General features: G+C 45.1%; 1 protein-coding gene across 1 annotated transcript in view; it reads right to left on the bottom strand.

Annotated features, from left to right (window-relative positions):
* Window positions 1–18,949, bottom strand: part of LOC117347325 (dynein heavy chain 6, axonemal-like) — a 2,502,256-nt gene that overhangs the window by 1,634,892 nt on the left and 848,415 nt on the right. The window contains 2 exon segments of the mRNA XM_033918113.1: window positions 13,723–13,819; window positions 16,295–16,475. Coding sequence (XP_033774004.1) covers window positions 13,723–13,819; window positions 16,295–16,475 — 278 coding nt within the window.

Below are 18,949 nucleotides of genomic sequence, written 5' to 3'. Positions count from 1 at the left end.
AGCAGACCCCTGGAAAGATTTGAGGAGTTCAACCACCATTGGAGAGATTGCTGAAGAGATGATGTCACAGAGATGGGATGAGAAAGAAGATCCGTAGTCTGTGACCATTGGTTGGCGAGAGTCCATTGAGGCGTGCGAAGGTGGAGACGTGCCAGAGGAAGGACATGTACTGTCGAGGCCATGTGTCCCTGGAGGACCATCATTTGCCGAGCAGGAATGGAGGAGTGTTGGAGCACCTGACGACAGAGGTGGAGCAGAGTCCACTGACGATCGGAGGGAAGAAAAGCCCTCATTAGAGTGGTGTCCAGAACAGCTCCGATGAATTGAAGTCGCTGGGTGGGAAGCAAGTGCGACTTGGGGTAGTTGATCTCGAACCCCAGGAGGTGGAGGAGAGAGATTGTGTGATGAGTAGCCTGTAGCACAAGTTGAGATGAAGGTGCTTTCACCAACCAATCGTCCAAGTAGGGGAACACCTGGAGGTTGTGAGACCTGAGGAAGGCCGCAACTACTATGAGGCATTTGGTGAAGACTCTGGGTGAGGAAGCGAGGCCAAACGGTAGCACCTTGTACTGATAGTGGCGGTGCAGTACTTGGAACCGCAGATAGCGGCGAGACGTCGGATTGATGGAGATGTGAGTGTAGGCCTCTTTGAGGTCCAGGGAACATAGCCAGTCGTTCTGAGATAGAAGAGGGTAGAGTGTGGCAAGGGAGAGCATTCTGAACTTCTCCTTTACCAGACACTTGTTGAGGTCCCTGAGATCGAGAATTGGACGGAGGTCTCCCGTCTTCTTGGGTACCAGGAAGTAGAATCCCTGACCCCATTGATCTGGAGGTACTTCTTCGATGGCATTGAGAAGGAGGAGGGATTGAACCTCCCTCAGGAGGAGGGGGGCTTGAGGTGAGTGTGAAGCAGACTCTACGGGAGGGTTGTCTGAAGGAAGAGTCTGGAAGTTGAGAGAGTAGCCGTGGCGGATGATGTTGAGGACCCACTGGTCCGATGTGATGACCTCCCAACGGCTGGAGAATATGGTGAGGCGACCTCCGATTGGTTGTGGAAGAGGTAGTGAAGGTGGAAGACTGGCTATGCCCTGGAGAGAAGAGTCAAAAGGGCTGAGACTGTTTGGCAGGCTGAAGAGGCTTGGAGGGTTGAGTGGCCTGAGAACGAGCCTGGGCATGGTGCTGTTGTTGACGGGGCCGCCGAGGTTGTTGAGGAGGCGGATTGAGTGGCCTGGCTGAGAACCTGCGCTGATAGGACGACTGAGGTCGATAAGGTCGGGCAGGCGGAGCCTTCTTCTTTGGTTTGATCAGGGTGTCCCACCTGGTTTCATGGGCGGAGAGTTTCTGGGTGGTGGAATCCAGTGACTCTCCAAAAAGTTCATCCCCGAGACAGGGGGCGTTGGCTAGACGATCCTGGTGGTTGATGTCCAGGTCGGAGACTCTCAGCCAGGCCAGGCGGCGCATGGCTACGGCCATGGCAGAGGCACGGGAGGTGAGCTCGAATGAGTCGTAAATCGAGCGGACCATAAACTTGCGCAACTGAAGAAGGCCAGAGATGTGCTGCTGGAACAGTGGGACCTTGCGCTCCGGCAGGTACTTTTGGAGGGCAGATTGCTGTTGGACCAAATGTTTCATATAAAAAGAAAAATGGAAAGAGTAGTTGTTCGCCCTGTTGGCCAGCATGGCATTCTGGTAGAGCCTCTTGCCAAACTTGTCCATGGTCTTACCCTCTCTGCCAGGAGGGGTAGAGGCATAGACACTGGAGCCCTGAGTCTTTTTCAAGGTGGATTCAACAAGAAGGGACTCATGGGGCAATTGAGACTTGTCGAACCCTGGGATAGGGATGACACGATAGAGGTTGTCTAGTTTACGGGGGGCCCCCGGTACCGTAAGGGGATTCTCCCAGTTTTTGTAAAAAGTCTCCCGTAGGATGTCATGTACGGGAAGCTTGAGGAACTCCTTAGGAGGTTGTTCGAAATCTAAAGCCTCCAGGAAGGCTTGAGACTTCTTTGAGTCAGATTCTAAAGGAAGGGACAGGGCAGCAGACATTTCCCTCAGAAATTTAGAAAATGAGGACTGCTCCGGTTTGGAGGTGGCATCGGGTGCCGACGGATCCTCATCCGATGAGGAAGGATCCTCCTCGGTACCGAGAGGGGATTCCTCCCACAAGTCAGGGTCCCGGACCTCTGGTGCATGCCGAGACACCGGGGTGGAAGGTGCGGTATGGCGAGTCTTAGATAAGGATTTTCCAGAGCGCACCGAAACGGTACCAGGAGAGGAAGACCGGCGTCGATCCCGGTCCCGGGAAGAATGATGCACTGTCTGGTGCCGAGGAGGATCCGATGTGGTATGGGAGTGAACCACTGGATTGGTATGAAGCTGCTCAGCCGAAAGAATCGGCATGGAGGTGTTAATAGGTAACGAAGGGGTGGATACCGGGGGTTCGGTACGGGGCTTGGGCCGGTCTGGTACCGGAAGGAGCGGTGCCAGGATAGTGGGCAACAGGTGCTCGAGTTGTCGCTGTAACTGTTCCTGGAGTTGAACTTTTAAGATGGCCAAGATACGGTCATCTAGGGGTGGCATCGGAACCGCTTTCTTTTTCTTCGGTTCCTTAGATGCCGCTCCACGCCCCGGCGATGAGGAGGCCGATGACGAGGCACTCACCGAGATCGGGGCGGAGCGCTTGCGGGACCGGTGCGATGCCGGCAAGGCCGGCGTCGCCACCGTAGTTGGAGGGCGCTCGAGGGAAGAGGAAGGCTTCTTAGCTGGCTTACCTGGCGCCAGAGGCGCCGATGCGGGGTCGGGCGGTGTCGAAGTAGACGGTGCCGATTTCTGTGGTACCGCTGTCGATGTCGAGGAGTCCATCGCCGACCCGGTGCCGAAGAGAAGAGTTTGTTGAATTCTCCGGTTTTTAAGGGTTCTCTTTTGAAGAGTGGCACAGCGGGTGCAGGAGTCCGCCCGATGCTCCGGACCCAAACACTGCAAACACCAATTGTGTGGGTCAGTGAGGGAGATCGGGTGTGCACACCGCTGGCACTTCTTAAAACCGACCTGCGGGGGCATGAAGGGGAAAACAGCCTCCGCAAAATCGAACCCCGAGGCCTGTATAATGGCAACAGGCCCCGCCGGGACAAAAACGAAAAAAGGGGAAAAAAAGCAAAGTTTTTTTTTTTTTTTTAAATATCAAATGAAAAAGAAACCCGAAGGTAAAAGAAGAAAAAATATGGAAAAAAGCGCGAGCGGGAAGGCAAAAAAGTGGTTTCAACGGCCGTTGAAAAAACACACGCGTCTTCTTCGCTCCGCGGAAACGAAGAAACTGGGGACCACGCACTCCTCCGTCAGGCGGGAAGGCACTCGCGCACGCGCGGTGCGGCCAACTAGAAACTTCTAGTTAAAAAGGTCCGTACCGAGGGCTCCGTCGGTGACGTCACCCATGTGTTAAGAATATGCTGCCTGCTTGTCCTGGGATAATAATTTTTCTATCTAACCCTAATTAGAAAAAGACAAAATGTATTATAGTCTACTGCGATTGTGGCTTTGTCCTAGATATGTACTACTACTAATATAATTATTTTTTTCTAGACATATGCAGCACTGTACAGAATCATGAAGAAGATAGTTCCTGTTCAAATGAGCTCACAATCTAATCAATCAAGACAAACAAACAGAATGCCAGGGTAGAGGTTAGTTAGCGGGGATATCCCTGCTATCAACTCAGCAATCAGCCTAAATATCGAAGATCTTAATAATTTATCTTTTGAAGATCAAACCGTAAGATAGGATAGCCTATGCAAGACTCTCATAGATGAGGCAGTCCCCACCACTACTAAAACAATTTCAAGCAAAAAAATCCATAGTATACGGCTGAATTATTCTTCATCAAAAAACAATTGCGTTCACTGGAAAGAAAATGGCATCGGAAGAAAACAATCACTAATTTATCAAAATATCAAGATCAAGCAAACTATTGTAAAAACAAAACTGAAGCAAAGAAAAAAATATTACAAAAATCAGAAAGCAAAGAATTCCTCGGCACTATTCTAAAATCTCTAGCAACTTTTAAAATGTGTAGTGCCTTGTGGGCTACTAGCACACATACAGCACAGGATTTGGTTAACTATTCATAGAGAAAATAGAGAAGATCAGAAGCCACTGCAAAATAAATTCTAACACAAACGTTGATCCAATAAACCAAGACATCTTTGTCCCTACATCAAAATATGCTCAATTTACCTTCCACATATTTACTACCCTTTCCATAAAAAAGTATTTTCTGAGGTCACTTCTAAGTCTATCCCATTTCACCTTCACCTATATCCCCTCATTCCAGAGCTTCCTTTATATTGAAAAAGACTCACCTCATGCACATTTATGCTCTCTATCATATCTCCTCTATCCGACATTTCTACCAAAGTATTGTGATTTTTAAGTCTGTTTTCATATGTTTTATGACAAAGACCACCGACTATTTTAGTAGCCTTCCTCTGTCTGGACTAACTCCATCCTGTTTATATCTTTTTGAAGATGTGGTCTCCAGAATTGTACACAATATTCTAAATGAGGTCTTACCAGAGTCTTCTACAGGGATATCATTACCTCCTTTTTTCTACTGGCCGTTCCTCTCCTTATGCACCTAAGCATCCTTCTAGCTTTTACCGTTGCCTTTTCTAACTGTGTGGCCATTTTAAGAGCATAACATAAGATCATACCCAAGTCCCACTCCTCTTTTGTGCACAAAGGTTCTTCACCAGCTAAACTGTACTGTTCCCTCAAGTTTTTGCAGCCCAAATGCATTTCCCTGTATTTCTTAGCATGAAATTTTAGCTGCCAAATTCCAGCCCATTCTTCAAGCCTCGTTAAGTCCTTCCTCAGGTTATTCATACCATCAAGAGTGTCTACTCTATTGCAGATTTTGGAATTAGCAAAGAGACAAGCCTTACTAGACAGCCCTTCAGTAATATCACTTAGAAAATGTTAAAAAGAACAGGCCCAAGAACCGAACCTTGTGGCACACCACTGGTAACAACCCTTTCCACAGAATGAGTTCCATTTATCACTACCCTCTGTTACTTTCCACTTAACCAGTTCCTAACCCAGTCTTTCATTTTAATGCCCATACCGAGGTATCAGTTTTTATTGTCAGCATATCAGAAAGGGCTACAGTAGAATCTCAGTTATCCGGCATGCATGGAGATTGATTGATTCTGGATAACTGTTTTTATCCCAGGACATGCAAGCAGATATTCTCACATATGGGTGATGTCATCCACTGAGCCCCGTTACGGACAGCTGTTAAAGCGCTCTTACACTTTAAGAACTTTAGAAAGTTTGCGACTGACTGCACTACGCATGCGCGAGTGCCTTCCTGCCCGACATATGTGCACGGCTCCTCAGGTCTGTTTTCTGCGGAGCTACAAAGTTGTGTGTGAAACGGTCTCCGTTTTGTTTTTTGCCTTCCTGCTCGCATATTTACTATTGTTTCTTTCTTACTTTTCTTCTTTTCTTTTTCTAACTAAAAAAAAAATTTTTTTTTCTCTTTTTTTTTCCTGCTGCAGCCGTTTTTGATGTCAAGGCCTTTGCCTCCACCTTCAGGTTTTGATATGGCTGAGGCGGTTTTTCCTCCCATATTCCGCCCATTAACTGGCTTTAAAAAGTGCAGCAGATGCCAGCGCAATATTTCACTAACTGACACACAGAAGCCCAGACCATGGTGTGGACTCTTGTATGCGCTGTTTGACACTTCAGAAGCATTCCATACAAAGCCGCTTGTTACTGCAAAGACTTCTCTTCGGTACCATGGATACATCACAGGTACCTTTGACACCGTTCAAGCCATCGATGTCGAAAACATTGCCATATCTGAAGTACCAGCTCCCTTGTCAGTGTTGCAGGCTATACCTCCATCAGGTAAGCCAGCTAAGAAGTCACCAGCTTCCCAGATGGTGTCTCAGGCCACTAAGCTATCGAGTCTAGTCGTACTGGCCAAGCAGAGATCATTAATGTGACTCGTTTCAATTTCGAGGGGGAGCATCTTTATCCATGTCATCCTTTCCGGAGCGAGCCATGGCACCATTGATACTGGTGTCCAAGCCACAGGTTTTTAAAGAGAAGTCTTGGCACCGATCATCATCATCGAGCCATGCTTCTCAACACCATTCTTCAAGGTACCGATCTCCTTCTACATAGCATCTTTCTTCAAGGCACCAATTTCCTTCTCCAAGGCATTCACACAAGAAGCTTCATTTTTCTGAGACTCACTCCAGTCACTCTAGGCATTCGTCTCCACGTCTTGTGTCCTCTATGTCTGGCAAGCATTCTTAAAAATCCAGGCATATTTCTCTCAAACACTCAGATATGCGTAAGAAGTCTGTATCGCCTGTTCAATTGGACTGGTACCGAGCCAAATGCCAGTACCATTCTCCTTCAATTCCTGTAGATTCAGACCTTCAGCTTGATTCTGCTCAAGAAGCTTCATCTTCTACAGAAGCTTATGATTCGCAGGCAGAATATTCTCCTCGCACCACCTCAGACATGGCTGTAAAATTGGAGGCAGATTCCAAGTATTCAGCGGAGTTTCTTGACACCATCGACTACAAGCATCCTTCAAGGAACTTCTCAAACTTCCTTTACATGGTATCCTGAAAGAAACTCTTTGTAAGAATTGGGAGTCTCCTTATTCTGTTCCAGCTGCTCCTAATACAATTAATGCAAAATGCTGTGGTCAGACTTATCTACGGTCTAAAGAAATTTGATTACGTGACGCCATACTACAAACAGCTATACTGGCTGCCGTTGGAAGCTCGTGTAAAGTTTAAGTTCGCCTGCCTCTGCTTTAAAGTTCTTTACGGTCTAGCCCCTAAATACATAACAGACCTCTTCTCCTTCTCAGCCAATAGACACAAGAGAAGCTCCCACTTGCACTTCGTTTCTCCCCCGGTTAGAGGTTGCAAACTAAAAAAACACCATGAACACCTTCTCACATCAAGCAGCTTTATGGGGTAAAGATCTAGAACAACTGCTCTCGCCCACCACTTACGAGGTATTCAGGAAGCGCCTCAAAACTCACCTGTTCCTGAAGTATCTAAACAGCTAACCCATTCCTCTCTTTCCCCTCTATAACGGTTCTCTTGCCCTAGCCCCCTCTTGTTTTCTCATCCCTTAAGCTCTCTCAACTTGTACTTCATTAATCTTTTGTAAACCGCATAGAACTTAACGGTACTGCGGTATATAAACTGTTATTATTATTATTACTAAGAAGATGGACTCTCAATACAAAATCATTCCCATTCCTGGTTTTGATAAGCCTCAACTTGAACATAAGATTTGCTTCTGCTGGGTCAGACCAGAGGTCCATCGTGCCCAGCAGTCTGCTCACGCCCTATTTGAGTCTACTCTTACTTGCGTATGTTCTGTTCCAGTAGGAACTTATCCAACATCAATCTCTCGTGGTTGAATCCACTCTCAAAAAATCTGCTCCTTCTAAAGTCTATGCCACAGTTCCTCCAGGCTGGGAAGAATCAACTATGGACAGATTTGGGAGACGTCTTTACCAGAATTCCATGCTACAATTTTTATTTTACCTGTTATCTCAAAAATTTGGTAAAACAAATGCAAAACTATTACAAGTATCTTCCATCTCCAGCATTCATTTAATACTCTCACTCAACTCAAGCAGCATATGGTACAATCTGAATACGTTGCCTTTGAGCTGTCTTCTCAAGTTTCTGCAGCCATGAGGAGGTTTGCATGGCTAAGGATAGTGGATATGGATGCTAATCTCCAGGATTGCTCAGCTAATATCCCCTGCCTTGGAGATGAGCTTTTTGGAGACATTATTGAAAATGCAACTAAAAACTTTCAGAGCATGAAAAGTCTTTTAATTCACTGCTCAGGCCTAAATCTAAATCCTCTGCCTCTAAGTCTTTCAAGCCATCTACTGTATATCAGAGGCGTTATACACCAAAGTCTACTCCTCTTTCCAGGCCACAACAAAAAAAGCAGTGTCAACAGGGTCCTCAAAAACCTCAGATCTCTGCTGCTCCCAAGTCAAATCATCCTTTTTTGATTGACTACATAGAAACATAGAAGATGACGGCAGATAAGGGCCATAGCCCATCAGGTCTGCCCACTCTACTGACCCACCCCCAAGTCTACTATCCTAGGGATCCCACTCCTGGTGACAGGTTCCCTTGGCTTAACCCTCTAAGGGATCCCACATGGGCATCCCATTTGCTCTTAAATTCTTGCACACTGTTTGCCTCGATTACCTGCTCGTTCCAAGGATCAACCACTCTCTTGGTGAAGAAATATTTCCTGGTGTCACCATGAAATTTCCCGCTTCTGAATTTGAGCGGATGCCCTCTTGTGGCTGAGGGTCCTTTGAGAAAGAGAATCTCTTCTTCCATCTCGATACGGCCGGTAATATATTTAAACGTCTCGATCATGTCTCCTCTCTCCCTACGTTCCTGAAGTGAGTACAGCCGCAAATTTTTCAGCCTTTCCTCGTACGATAGATCCTTGAGCCCCGAGACCATCCTGGTGGCCATCCGTTGCACCGACTCTACTCTCAGTACATCTTTTCGGTAGTGTGGCCTCCAGAATTGCTCACAGTATTCCAAATGAGGTCTCACCATGGTTCTGTATAATGGCATTATGACTTCAGGCTTCCGGCTGACAAAACTCCTACGGATGCAACCTAACAACTGTCTTGCCTTAGATGAGAGCATAATCTCAATCAAGATAACTGTCTCTCCCTCTCCCCATTGGAGATTGTCTAACACATTACCATGCTCTGTGGCAGCTAATCACCTCTGATCTCTGGGTTCTCAATATCATTTGAGAAGGTTATTCTCTGCATTTCCTCGACATTCTGCTAGATCATTCTCCAAATGCATTTCCTTCCAACCCTCTGCAGTCCTCTCTTTTTCTCCAGGAAGTTGAATCTCTGCTCATTCTCAATGCCATCGAGAAGGTCCCTTTGGATCAGCAGAACACGGGGTTTTATTCCCGGCATTTCCTAGTCCCGAAGAAGACGGGAGGTCTTCACCTGATATTGGACCTCAGAGCTCTTAACAAATTTCTTGTCAAAGAGAAATTTTGGATGCTATCTCTGGCGTCCCTGTACCCCCTACTGGATCAAAATGATTGGTTATGCTTTCTGGAGCTGAAGGAGGCTTACACTCAACATTCCCATTCACTCAGCCTCTCACAAGTTTCTGAGATTTTGGGTGGTAAATTATCATTACCAATACAAGATTCTGCCCTTCGGTCTTGCATTATTTCCCAGAGTTTTCACCAAGTGCCTGGTGGTTGTAGTAGCAGCCTTGAGAACTCACGGTTTGCAAGTCTTTCCCTATCTAGATGACTGGCTCATCAAAGATCCTTCAGCTCAAAGTGTTACTGTAGTGACACATCAGCAAAATTTGGGATTTGAAATCAACTTCCCCAAATCACTATTGCAGCCTTCTCAGACTCTTCAGTTCATCGGAGCCCTCCTAGATGCTGTTCAACTCAGGGCATTTCTTCCTCAACAACATCAAGATGCTTTGATACAATTTTGCCATTAAGTGACCCTCCTTACTTCACGCTCAGCAAGGCACATGATTTTCCTCCTAGCGTTTCCACCTTTTACCATATTCCATCATGATAATAATAATAATAATAATTTATTCTTGTATACCGCCATACCCATAAAGTTCTAGGCAGTTCACATCCATTAATTAAGGTCCATGATAACACACGGATTTACAAAATTTTGACAAAGTTACAGGCAATGAAGCGGGGGGGGGGGAACTCTTTGAAGAGATTAAGCAGAGGTAACGGTAATACAGAAGGAAGGGTTGTAAGGCATGATATAGCGAGAGAGAGATAAAATCGCGGGAGGGGGGGAAGAGGGAGAGCCGAAGGAACGGGGTAGTGTGGTAAAGGGGAGAAAATAGGGGGCAAGGGGGATTAAAAGGCCTGTTCGCGGAAGAGGTGCGATTTGAGAAGTTTTCTGAAACTAAGGTAAGAGGGAGCCTCGAGTATCATTTGGGCAAACCAAGGGTTCAGCTTGGCCGCCTGGTAAGCAAAGGTTTTGTCGAGAAATCTTTTGAAATGACATAATTTTAGGGATGGGAAGACAAACAGTTGGATTCTGCAGGATTTCTTGTTGGTGAGATTCAGAGTGAAATGGTGATTGAGGTATCTAGGTAATAGGCCAAAAACTGTTTTGTAGCAGAAGCAGGCGAATTTGAATAGGACTCTGGATTCGAAAGGGAGCCAATGCAGTTGGTGGTAGAAAGGTGTGATGTGGTCCCATTTGTTCAGGCCGAATATGAGGCGGACGGCACTGTTCTGGATCAATTTTAGTCTCCTAAGGGTTTTCTTTGTGGAGCTCAGATAAATGACATTGCAATAGTCTAGTACGCTCAGAACAGAGGACTGTACCAGAAGGTGGAAAGAGGAGTCGTCAGAGTATTTTTTTATGGTGCGCAGTTTCCAGAGCACCGAGAAGCATTTCTTGACAGTAAGATCGGTGTGATTTTCTAGGGATAGATGTTTGTCTAGAGTGACTCCCAGTATTTTTAATGTTTGTTCGAGGGGGAAGACCAAGCCTTTCACTTGGATTGTGGAGTCTTTGATTTTTTCATTGGGGGAGGCTAGGAAGAATTTTGTTTTGTCCGGGTTTAGTTTTAATCTGTAGGATAGCATCCAGAGTTCTATCTGATTAAGTATGCTTGTGATGTAGGCTAGTAGATCTGGGGAGAAGGTGGTAAGTGGGATGACTATTGTGATGTCATCTGCGTAGATGAAGGATTTGAGTTTGAGGTTATGAAGGAGGTTACCCAGGGAGGCGAGGTAGATATTAAATAGTGTGGGGGACAGGGGGGAGCCCTGCGGCACCCTGCAGGAGTTAACCCAGCTAGATGAGGAGGAATCGTTTTTGCGAACTCTGTAGGATCTGTTTCGTAGGAATCCGTGAAACCAGCTGAAGACCTGGTCGGAGATGCCAATGTGGGTCAGGCATTCTAGGAGAATGTTGTGGTCTACTAGGTCGAAAGCACTGCTCAAATCGAGTTGAAGGATCAGGGCGCTGGAGCCCAGGCTAAAGAGGGTGTGCAAGTAGTCAAATAAGGCTGCAATGATGGTTTCAGTGCTGTGGTCTGTTCGAAAGCCCGATTGATTGTCACATAGTATGTTGAATTTATCCAGATATGCGGTGAGTTCAGCATTTACTATCCCTTCAGCTATTTTGGTGAATAGAGGGATGCTAGCGATAGGTCTGTAATTAGAAGGGGCGTTTGGGGGTTCTTTCGTGTTTTTTTATGATTGGGGTTAACATAATATGGCCTTGCTCAGGTGGAAAGTATCCTGAGGAAAGTAGGAAGTTCACCCAGGATAGCATGTTGGCTTTGAAATGGATGGGTGCAGTTTTCATGACGTTTGGAGGGCAGGTGTCTAGTTTGCAGAAGGAGTTAGAATATTTGTTGTAGAATTTATTGAAGGTTTCCCAGTCCAGTGTTTTGAATTGGTTCCAGTATAGATCTGCTCTGGACCTTTGGTCTGGTTTGTATATGTCGGTATCAGTAAGAATGGGAAAAAGCTCAAGGGGATTAGTCAAGGTAGGTAAAGTAGATCTTAGTTTTTGATAAGGTTGTACTCTGCACCCATCCAAAGTTTTTACCCAAAGTTGTTACTGAGTTTCATCTCAATCAATCGATTGTTCTTCCAGTATTTTTTCCCAAGCCTCATTCTCATCCTGGAGAAACAGCTCTTCATACTCTAGACCAGGGGTGTCCAACCTTTTTGCTTCCCTGGGCCGCATTGGCCGAAAAAAATGTTTCTGGGGCCGCGCAAATACTGCAGCAATACAGAGGAGGGAGCTGGCAAGATGGTAAACACCCGGGGGCAGCAGAAGAAAACACTGCATCACCCTTGACCGGGGTCGCACAAAATACTTCACGGGGCCGCATGCACCTTCGGGCTGCAGATTGGACACCCCTGCTCTAGACTGAAAGAGAGCATTGGCCTACAATTTGCAAAGGACTAAGTCGCATAGAGCCTCTCCATAACTTTTTGTTTCCTTTGATCCAAACAAGTTGGGGCATCCTGTTTCCAAAAGGACAAGTTTGTTATGCTCAGGCTGGGCTTCAACTGGAGGGTTGTGTCACAGCCCACAAAGTTTGATCCATGGCAGCTTCAGTAGCTTTTTTATGTTCTACTCATTACTGTCTGGAATCCTATTCCAGACGGGATGGAAACTTCTGCCAAGCAGTATTACAAAATTTATTTTCATAATGGTCAACTCTTCCACCATCACATTTTTGGTTAGTTTAGAGGTCGCCCATATGTGAGAATATGCTGCCTGCTTGTCCTGGGATAAAGCACAGTTACTTACCATAACAGGTGCTATCCAGGGACAACAGACAGATATTCTCAGAACCCACCCACCTCCCCTGGTTGGCTTCTTTGCTGGCTATCTGAACTGAGGAGCCGCGCACCTATGTAGGGAGAGAAGGCACTCGTGCATGCGTGGTGCGGTCAGTTGCAAACTTTCTAAAGTTCTTAAAGTGCAAGAGTGCTTTAGCAGCTGTCTGTACCGGGGCTCCGTGGATGACATCACCCTTATTGTGAGAATATCTGCCTGCTGTCCCTGGATAACACCTGTTACGGTAAGTAACTGTGCTTTCTGGTTATCTAACACAGATCTCAATTCCCCCCTCCAACCCTTAAGTACCAGCGCTGCAGTGGTCCTGAGCTGCAAAGCCCACCCCCCCTTCCCTCAAGCCCCGAAGCAGCAGAAGGGGCGGTGGTCCTAAGCCATAAACCCCCTTGCTTTCTCCCTCCGTACAAATGTAAGAAAGTTCTTCTTCACCCAGAGAGTGGTGGAAAACTGGAACGCCCTTCCGGAGGCTGTTATAGGTGAAAACACCCTCCAAGGATTCAAGACAAAGTTAGATAAGTTCCTGCTAAGCCAGAATGTATGCAGTTAAGGCTAGACTCAGTTTGACCTAAGAGCCGCCACGGGAGCGGACTGCTGGGCACGGTGGACCACTGGTCTGACCCAGCAGTGGCAATTCTTATGTTCTTACCTCAAGCAGCAGCTGGTCAGCAGGAGGCAGCGCTCAAAACAGGCTGCTCCCCTCTCTACCTCTACCTCATTTCCATCAGCATCCTTCCCTTTCCTCTCTTTCCCTCCACCCTAATTCCATCCAGTATTCTGCCCCTTCTCTCTTTCTCCCCACTTCCATTCAGCTTCTTGCTCCATTCTCTCTCCCTCCACCGCAATTTCATTCAGTATCCTGAACCCTCACCTCCTAACTGCTGGTGCTGGTTTCCTGAACCACCATCAGCAGCTGTAAACTTAAATGTAGCCATCATGAGACCTTTGGGCACCTCTCTGCAGCTGCTGGCTCTGCTCCAAAACAAGGAAGAAATGTCAGAGGGGGTGGACCAGCAGCCACTAATAGGTGCACGAAGATCTTGCAATGGGTCTTGCGATGGCTGAATTTAAAGTTTATTGCCATTGTTGCTAGTTTGGGAAAACAGCAGAGTAGGGCGGGAGGTCCCAATGTGCCAGCTGTGTACCTCCTTAGGGCTTGCATCTGTGGCAAATCACTCCCTCACCCCCTTGGTATGCCACTGACCCCTACTTTTCTTTAACATGCATACATCAATTAATCACAATACAGCACCTTGTTCACTTCATGCAACTGGAGTCTTTCATTAACATTTTGTACTCACCTTGGAAAGATAACTCTTTTGGACTCCAAATAGGCTTCAAGACACTTTTGAATTTGATCAAGAAGAGCATTATTATTCTGGAAAGTCTCTAAAAGACCTGCATATAAAAAGAATAAGTGAAAAAACATGCCCTTGAAAGAAAGAAGAAATAAAAGATCTCTTAGAATGTAGAATGCATGCAGTTTGATTTTCATCTGTGGATGTTATTCATATGAAATGACTAGTTCTACTTCCTTATAGTGGCTGTGAATGCTGACTCCTATCATTCTTATGAATAAAAGGCAGGTTCTGGAATTAGGTTTAAGGCTAGAAAATGACACAGGGACAGGTAATTACAGGGCAGGGATGGGCACAGAGCCCGCGAGGACAGGTACACAGCCATGGGGACAGGACCAAACTTTGTCCCTGTGTCATTCTCTAAAAACTTGAGACTATATCAATATGTAAAAACTTAATAAATCTTAGACAATTGGCAACTGAATTTAACGATTACAAAAAAATGCAGAAGCTGCTTTTAGATTTCAATTAACTACTATTAAATGACATCATTTGTGCCTTGTCTGCCATCTTCAGTGCTCTTTCATCATATGCCCAGCTGCTAAAGCATCTTACTGTCACTTCATCAGATTCATCCATTATTGCTGGCATCATGGAACATTTCTAACATTTAATAAACACTTATTTTCCTATTCATCCACTATACAGTTTAGGTTTCCTTCTACACCCATGTCTGAAAGACAATCCAATTACCTTCCCAGATGATGTAAAAACATAGGCAACTGAATTTTTGGGAAGGTTGTACCAAAACCAGATAGAAATGGAAGGCTCTATTTGTGATTTATAAACAGTTGTACAGAATATTGTCATTTTTTATACTTTAATAAAAATATTTAAATATAAAATAATAAGTGTTCAAGGCTTGTGCAAATGAGGACAGAGTTCGCAAGGATGGAGTGAGAATGAGGACAGAGCTTGCGGGGACAGAGATGGAGCAGGTGGGGATGGGGTAGGGACAGAGATGAGGGCAAACTTTGTCCCCGTGTCATTCTCTACTAAAGACCCCTTTTACAAAGCTGCAGTAGCAATGCTGCTGTGGTAAATGCACCAAAGCTCATAGGAATTGAATGGGCTTTTGTGTGTTTACCACAGCTTTGTAAAAGGGGCCCTAAGTTTTGTGCAGAGAAGCCAGACCTCTGTGACCTTTAAAACTGAATTCTATACAAACTGAAGCCATATAGAAAATTATTGAATTTTATTTATAGTAGGATATAGCATGACAAATAAATAATGGTGTAATTTTAAAGCCCAATAAGGAGCTACAAGTTGAAAAGATAGTATACCCACTGGCTTGTAGTTTCTTTTCCCATTAAAAAAATGAAATTATAAGAATACTATAATAATACACAGAAAACATAAAAGATAAAGCAGAAATGTATACCTTCCAATATACCATATAAACAAATATACATATTTCATCAAGTCCACACCTAGAGGAAAATCTGCAAATCTCTTTAGGAATAAGATAATTAACAAAAGACTTTTTTTTTCAAAACAAAATAGAATCAAAACTATTTTAACCCCAATAGGCCTTTTCATGATGAAAGATGACCCCCCCCCCAACCCATGCCAGAGAGCTTCCTAGTGGGCTCCTCAGCCAGGAAGGTCTCCAGTTGTAAAGGGTCCAAAAAACCATGATTATGTTGATAGTGTAGCAAATGTCATTTACATGGGAAAAAAAAGTGGCTCCCATTGCCAATACACTAGATTTAAGATGCAGAAAATCTTTCCTTTTCAATTGTGTTGGTATGGAGCCATCTGGAAAATATTTAATGATCTCAGAAAAGAAGATCTTTTAAGGAAAATAAGCTCTCATTATAGTAATTATGGGAGCTTATGGCTTCCATTTGCATAGAATTTTAATTAGAATCAAACTTCCATTCTTCTGACTGAAAAATAATCAATAATATTGTTACTTATGATATCCTGTGAAGACTCAAGAAACTAGAGAGGTAATAACATCACCTTTTATTTCCTCTTTTTTTCCCCCTAAAATCCACATAGATAATAAAGATTTGAGATCAGAATGAAGTCAGGAAAATTTATTACATTTCTCTTACGGAGACTGGTAGGGCCTAATTATACGAATATAATGGGTTAAAATGGTGTAGTAAATTACCCTAAAAAATTCCCATGCCCTAAGCTCTGAGCTGCCCAGGGTCTGCTATCTGGCAAGGCCTTGGGGTGAAGGTCCTTAATTAACCTGGATGTTACTATGTTACATAGTAACATAGTAACATATGTTACTATGTTACTATGTTACTATGTAACCTGGTCATCAGGTCATCCAGACCCTTTCCAAATATCATCTGCTCCTTGAAGGGAAGCCAAGTCTGGTAACTCAGCAATGAAGTAATTTTTAAACAAGGGATCCAATTGCTTATCTCTGGGGGTAGGCAGTACCACTCTTGCTTTACAATTTTGGATGCTTATTCTTAAAAGAAAATCCATAAATATATCATGCTATATTGTTGTTTTCCAATCTTATAAAAATAATTTATTATTCCTGTCTTACCAGGTTGGGTGGCTGCTCGAAGGGCATTTGGTAGACGATTAACTTTTCTCATGGTTTCTTTCCAAGATTTATCCACTTGTAAAAACATCTTAGCTTCTGCAGGCAACTGCCTCTGAATGTCTGGAGCACTAAAAATACTTTCCAAATAAAGCCAATTTCTCTGACAGGTCAACCATTCATCCTAAAATAACAACAACAAAAAAAATCTGTTTTAAAGACAATATTTTCTACAGTACGTATGTGTTGTTCGAGGTGCTTTTGTGTAAAATCCAAGGTGGTGATTATTATATGCCTATTTTTATAAAGACCAACCAATTATATCCCAATTATCTTGTGTTGTATCAATGGTAACAGAAAGGTAAAGCCTCAAAATCACTTGCAACACTGTTCTGCCCCCATTTGCATGGAAGCCAATCTTGCTGTCTGTATATAACAGATTATATTGTCTGTATATATAATGAACTTATGGAGTTTGTAGTCCTTAAATGATGGGCCCTTCTGTGCATCTATACTCTACCCATATGCCTTTTGTGTTGCTTTGCTGGCCCTATGCATGCTGAAAGGAACAGACTCCCCCCTCCTTCTGATGGCCTCTTCTGATGTTAAAAAGAGAAAATTATGACAATAGACTCGAGAGCTGAACTGAGCCTAGTTCAGAGAGTCAGCATATAGAGAGACTTTTAACTCACCATGCTGAGGCAGGAAACTGTTTTACTCTCAGAACTTAAACAACCCATGGTAGGTTTTGGGGTTTTTTCCCATGAAAGTTTATTAAGATTTTGAAAAATACAAGAGAATATAAAACTGAATATAGCAGCCGCGAGGAGAGGAGCAGAAGCAGCGGAGGCAGGGGAGAAACAGCCGGTGAGAGAAGCCGGAAGAGTTTTTTCTTTTCTTTCTTTTTGTAGGAGGCAGCAGAGAGGAGCGGGTAGCGGCGAGAGGAAGCTCCGCCCACCCCCTCCACGTCAGCAGCGTCATCGCCCCGACTCCCCCTTAACAGGAAGGGAGCCAGGGCGCGAAGACTACTTTAGCAGCCGCGAGGAGAGGAGCAGAAGCAGCGGAGGCAGGGGAGAAACAGCCGGTGAGAGAAGCCGGAAGAGTTTTTTCTTTTCTTTCTTTTTGTAGGAGGCAGCAGAGAGGAACGGGTAGCGGCGAGAGGAAGCTCCGCCCACCCTCTCCACATCAGCAGCGTCATCGCCCTGACTCCCCCTTAACAGGAAGGGAGCCAACGGCGCACGCCTTTGCGAAGGGCCTTGAGAAGGGTCGAGAAAAGACAGCCAAGGACTTCAGAACACCAGGTAAGGAAGAAGTGAGCACGCATGTAGGGAGAGCACACGCACAAGAAGAAAACACACAATAAGACACACACAAGACAGCAAAGGATAAAGAAGCAGGCTTCGGGGACAAGAAAGAGGCCCAAGGGAGGCTAACAGACCCACCAATACAAAAAGCGGCAGAAGAAGTAGACAGGAAAGAGCCAAACACAGGAGAGAGCACAGAGCCCGCACACATAAGAACATAAGACAAGGGAGAGGACATCTAGTGGACTCCGAAGAAAGAGAAATGGAAGCAGCAGGAACCCGGAGGAGCTTTCCAGTGTACTGCACAGAGTGTCATATGTATGACTACCTTCCCTCGGGAAGGCAGGCATACATATGCAGTCGGTGTCAGGAACTGGAAAGCCTGAAGAAGGAAGTTGGTAGACTGCAGTGCAGGGTTCAAGAGCTGGAGGGATTCCACATCTCAGAAGCACCTTTCAAGACAACTGAGGACCCCGCAGGAGAAAGCCACATCAAGGAGCAAGTAAGGGAGCTCGAAAGATTCATCGAGGAGGCCTACAGGCAGGCAAAAGAGCAGGATCATCAGCAGCACTGGAGCGAGGAAGCTACAGCTACACAAGATGGAGGCTTGTATCTTGGCGTAATTTACAGACCCCCAAGACAACATGATGACCTGGATATGGAAATAATCAGTGATATAGAAAATATCACCTTGCGTGGGGACACAGTAGTGTTAGGTGACTTCAACATGCCTGATGTGGATTGGGATAAACTTACCTCTGCTTCCGGCAGCAGCAGGAGGCTATTAAATGCTATGAAGGGAGCTGGTCTCAAGCAACTGGTGTTGGACCCAACAAGGGATCAGGCAATACTGGACCTATTACTTACCAATGGAGAAAGTGTCACAGAGGTCTCGGTGGGCGACACATTGGCCTCCAGTGACCACAACATGGTATGGTTCAATCTTAGGAAAGGTTTCACTAAATCTACCACACTGACCAAGATCCTCAAATTCAAGGACACAAACTTCAAAGAAATGGGAGACTTCGTTCACCAGGCGCTACAAGAACAAGCAGAAACCGATAGCGTGGAAGAAATGTGGTCGACTTTGAAAACCACCATACAGGAAGCGACAAACCGCTATGTTAAATTAGTAAGTAAACAATGAAGGAACAATAAGCCGAAGTGGTTCACTACAGAGATCTCGGCCCTTATCAAGGAGAAGAAAAAAGCATTCATCTCTTACAAACAATCAGGGAAACAGGTCTCTAGAGCAGACTACTTGACCAAATCAAAAGCCGTCAAAACGGCAGTCAGGGAGGCTAAGTTTCACATGGAGGAGTCTCTGGCAAAAAACATCAAGAAGGGAGATAAA

The sequence above is a fragment of the Geotrypetes seraphini genome, chromosome 1, assembly GCF_902459505.1.
Source record: "Geotrypetes seraphini chromosome 1, aGeoSer1.1, whole genome shotgun sequence".
Lineage (NCBI taxonomy): Eukaryota > Metazoa > Chordata > Amphibia > Gymnophiona > Dermophiidae > Geotrypetes > Geotrypetes seraphini.
The sequence above is the reverse complement of the archived record's forward strand: the minus strand, read 5'-3'. Positions and strand labels throughout refer to the sequence as shown.